The 3,063-nt window shown below is 32.0% G+C and overlaps 1 protein-coding gene across 7 annotated transcripts in view; it reads right to left on the bottom strand.

Annotated features, from left to right (window-relative positions):
* Positions 1-1,753: 1,753 nt before the first annotated feature.
* The window catches only part of tp63 (tumor protein p63), a 34,500-nt gene continuing 33,190 nt past the window's right edge, over positions 1,754-3,063 (bottom strand). For 6 of the 7 annotated variants that reach the window (XM_032526737.1, XM_032526738.1, XM_032526743.1 and 3 more), the window contains one exon: positions 1,754-3,063. This exon is cut by the window's right edge. In XM_032526737.1, coding sequence (XP_032382628.1) covers positions 2,942-3,063 — 122 coding nt within the window. In that variant the 3' untranslated portion in view covers positions 1,754-2,941. The other variant, XM_032526744.1, reaches the window with a different exon arrangement.

The raw sequence follows: 3,063 nt of genomic DNA on the forward strand, positions 1-3,063 counted from the left end.
ATTATTATTATTATAGGAGCATTGCTTCCCCCCCAAAAGTGCTTCAGAATATGTATTGCCAGCTTGTTGAAATCAGTACAAAGTAAACATTTAGATGACTTTAATATGGAATAAAAAAATAATTGTTTGATATTTTGAGATCCTAAATTTGACCAATTTCACATATCAGTGTCATTAGTTTTTGTAACTGCAAAAAGAAATATTTTAATGAAACCACACTTCCAGTAATTAAACACAAGAGTATAACAACAAGTATGGATATTTACATTACATGTCATTTAGCTGATGCTTTTATCCATAGTCACTTAGAATTGCATCTGGAGCAGGTAATGTAGATACACTACCGGTCCAAAGTTTGGGGTCACTTAAAAATTTCCATACCACTCCATTATAGACAGAACACCAGCTGATCTGAGTGGGGGGGCTGATCTTTAATGCGATATCTACATTACCCATTATCACCAACCATTCATTCAATCATCCAAAGGCACATTATGTTTACTAATCTGATATCATTTTAAAAAACTAACTAGAAAAACACTGGCAAACCTATTTGCAATTATGTCAGCACATAATGTAATCTGATTACTGCCCTGGTTAAAAAAACAATGCAACTGATCTCAGCTGGTATTCTGTCTATAATGGAGGGCAATGGGAATTTCTAAGTGACCCCAAACTTTGGACGGTAGTGTACCATACTATGACTTTTTTTGACATACTATTCTGATATTTTTTTCTACATATTATACTGACTTTTTTTCTACATACTATTTTATGACTTTTTTTCAATATACTATACTGTGACTTTTTTCTACATACTATTCTATGACTTTTGTTGACATGCTATTCTATGACTTTTTTTCTACATATTATACTATGACTTTTTTTCGACATGCTATTTTATGACTTTTTTCGACATGCTATTCTGACTTTTTTTTTCTACATATTCTAAGACTTTTTTTCTACATACTAAACTATGACTTATTTTTGTCGTACTATTCTAAGACTTTTTTTTTCTACATACTATACTATGACTTTTTTTTCGACATACTATTCTGACTTTTTCTACATACTATGACTTTTTTCTACATACTATGACTTTTATTTAACATACTATATTATGACTTTCTTCCAACATAATATTCTGACTTTTCTTCGACATAGTATACGATGACTTTTTTCTACATACTATTCTGACTTTTTTTCAACATGCTATACTATGACTTGTTCTCGACATACTATTCTATGAATGTTTATGACTTTTTTGTGAGCTACTATAAAATTACTTTTTCTGTCTTTCTTTACTATTTTTTAAGACTTTCCTTCGACATAGTATACTATGACTTATGACCTTTTTTTACATACTATTGTATGCTATTTTTACCGACATATACTGGGTTAGGGTTGAAATACTATTTCACTATATATATATATATATATATATATATATATATATATATATATATATAATTTCACGACTTTATTTAAAAGTAATAGTATCTAATGTACATAGATACTATTACTTTTTATGACTTAACATACTATGACTTTATTCAACATACTATACTATGACTCTTTTTGACTTTTTATGACTTTAATGTCAAAAAGTCATATATAGTATATAGTATGTCGACAAAAATCATTAAATGTTATAGTATAGTATGTCGAAGTAGTCATAAAAAGTCATTCTGTAGTATTTTTTTTGACATACTATAGTCTGACTTTCAATGACGTTTTTGAAAAACTGTAACACATTACAGCAATTGTGGATATTTATTTCAGATTTATATCAAAATACCCTTGTTATATTGCAACATATTTACAAAACATTGTACAAAAATATGAAAATGCAGACAGTTTCTGCTTTCTAGTAATGCTGGCTACTTGAGACAAAGTTAAACATTGGGCGAGTGTAGTATGTAGTACTGTATGCACTTATTTGAATTTCTTTTTACTGATAAGGCAACCAGGCAATATTCACATCTGTATACTTTGTTCCATGATGAAAATCATGCATTTTCTTTAGGGAGTCTTTCAAAAAAGAACTATACAAATTTATATACATTTATATCAGGATTTGGCCAGTTATCAAATGAAATACACCTTTTACCAAAACATGGTTCATGAATAAAAAAACATACTAGCCATCCACTGCACGAGGAAACACCTGCTCTGTGATGCAATCACAACCATGTTTGCACAGCAGTTAAACAAGAACAAACACAAAAGGACATCAGTCATAGTATTTTACTGTAAAACACTGGGTCAAGAGCATTAGGCCTATATATGGCTACATCAAATGAATGACCATCTGTCACTTAAACACATACTTCACAACCTGACACAAAAAGGTGATGCATTGGTCTCACAATAGACATAAAAAAGCAAAATATAGAAGGTACAGCAGAAAAACAAATCGCCCATCAATTGACATAATACTTCTGACAGGAAATGTTTGAAATGTATACAATCAATGCTGACTTCTGCCACAAATGAAAACCAGTGTACCTGACTAATTTTCAGAACCATATTGGTGAAAACTCTACATTAAAGTCTATAACATATTAAAATACACTTTTGCTATGGCCCATAGCAGAAATAGAAGCCCTAAAAAGCCCTTTAATGCTTCTGTTTCCAGTCAAGCTTTAACATGGGAATGAATCATGAACATTTAAAACTCAAAGCATACTTGAAATCCTCAGCATTTCTTAAGTGCTCTCAAGAAATTTAGAAAATAATAAAATGCACCTTTGCTCAACACCGTGTATTTCTCCTCGGCGATAACGAGAACCAGAACAATACAGAAAATAAGTGCACTCCCATTTAAATATGAATTTTGTTCTCAGCAGTATTTGCACTAATACCAGGTTTTCAAAAGAAATGTTCCAACAGTGGGCGTGAAATGAGAAATGGGATCATTGAGAGCGAGACGGAAGCCGTCTTACTCTCCCTCCTCCTTGATGCGCTGCTGTTTGTTACGGCGAGAATCCAGGTCGAAGGAGAAGTCGGACCACTCGTCGCGCGGCGGGAAGGAGATGGTCTGGCGTAGGGTGAAGCGCACAG

This window comes from Etheostoma spectabile, chromosome 9 (assembly GCF_008692095.1).
Source record: "Etheostoma spectabile isolate EspeVRDwgs_2016 chromosome 9, UIUC_Espe_1.0, whole genome shotgun sequence".
In the NCBI taxonomy this organism is placed as follows: Eukaryota; Metazoa; Chordata; class Actinopteri; order Perciformes; family Percidae; genus Etheostoma; species Etheostoma spectabile.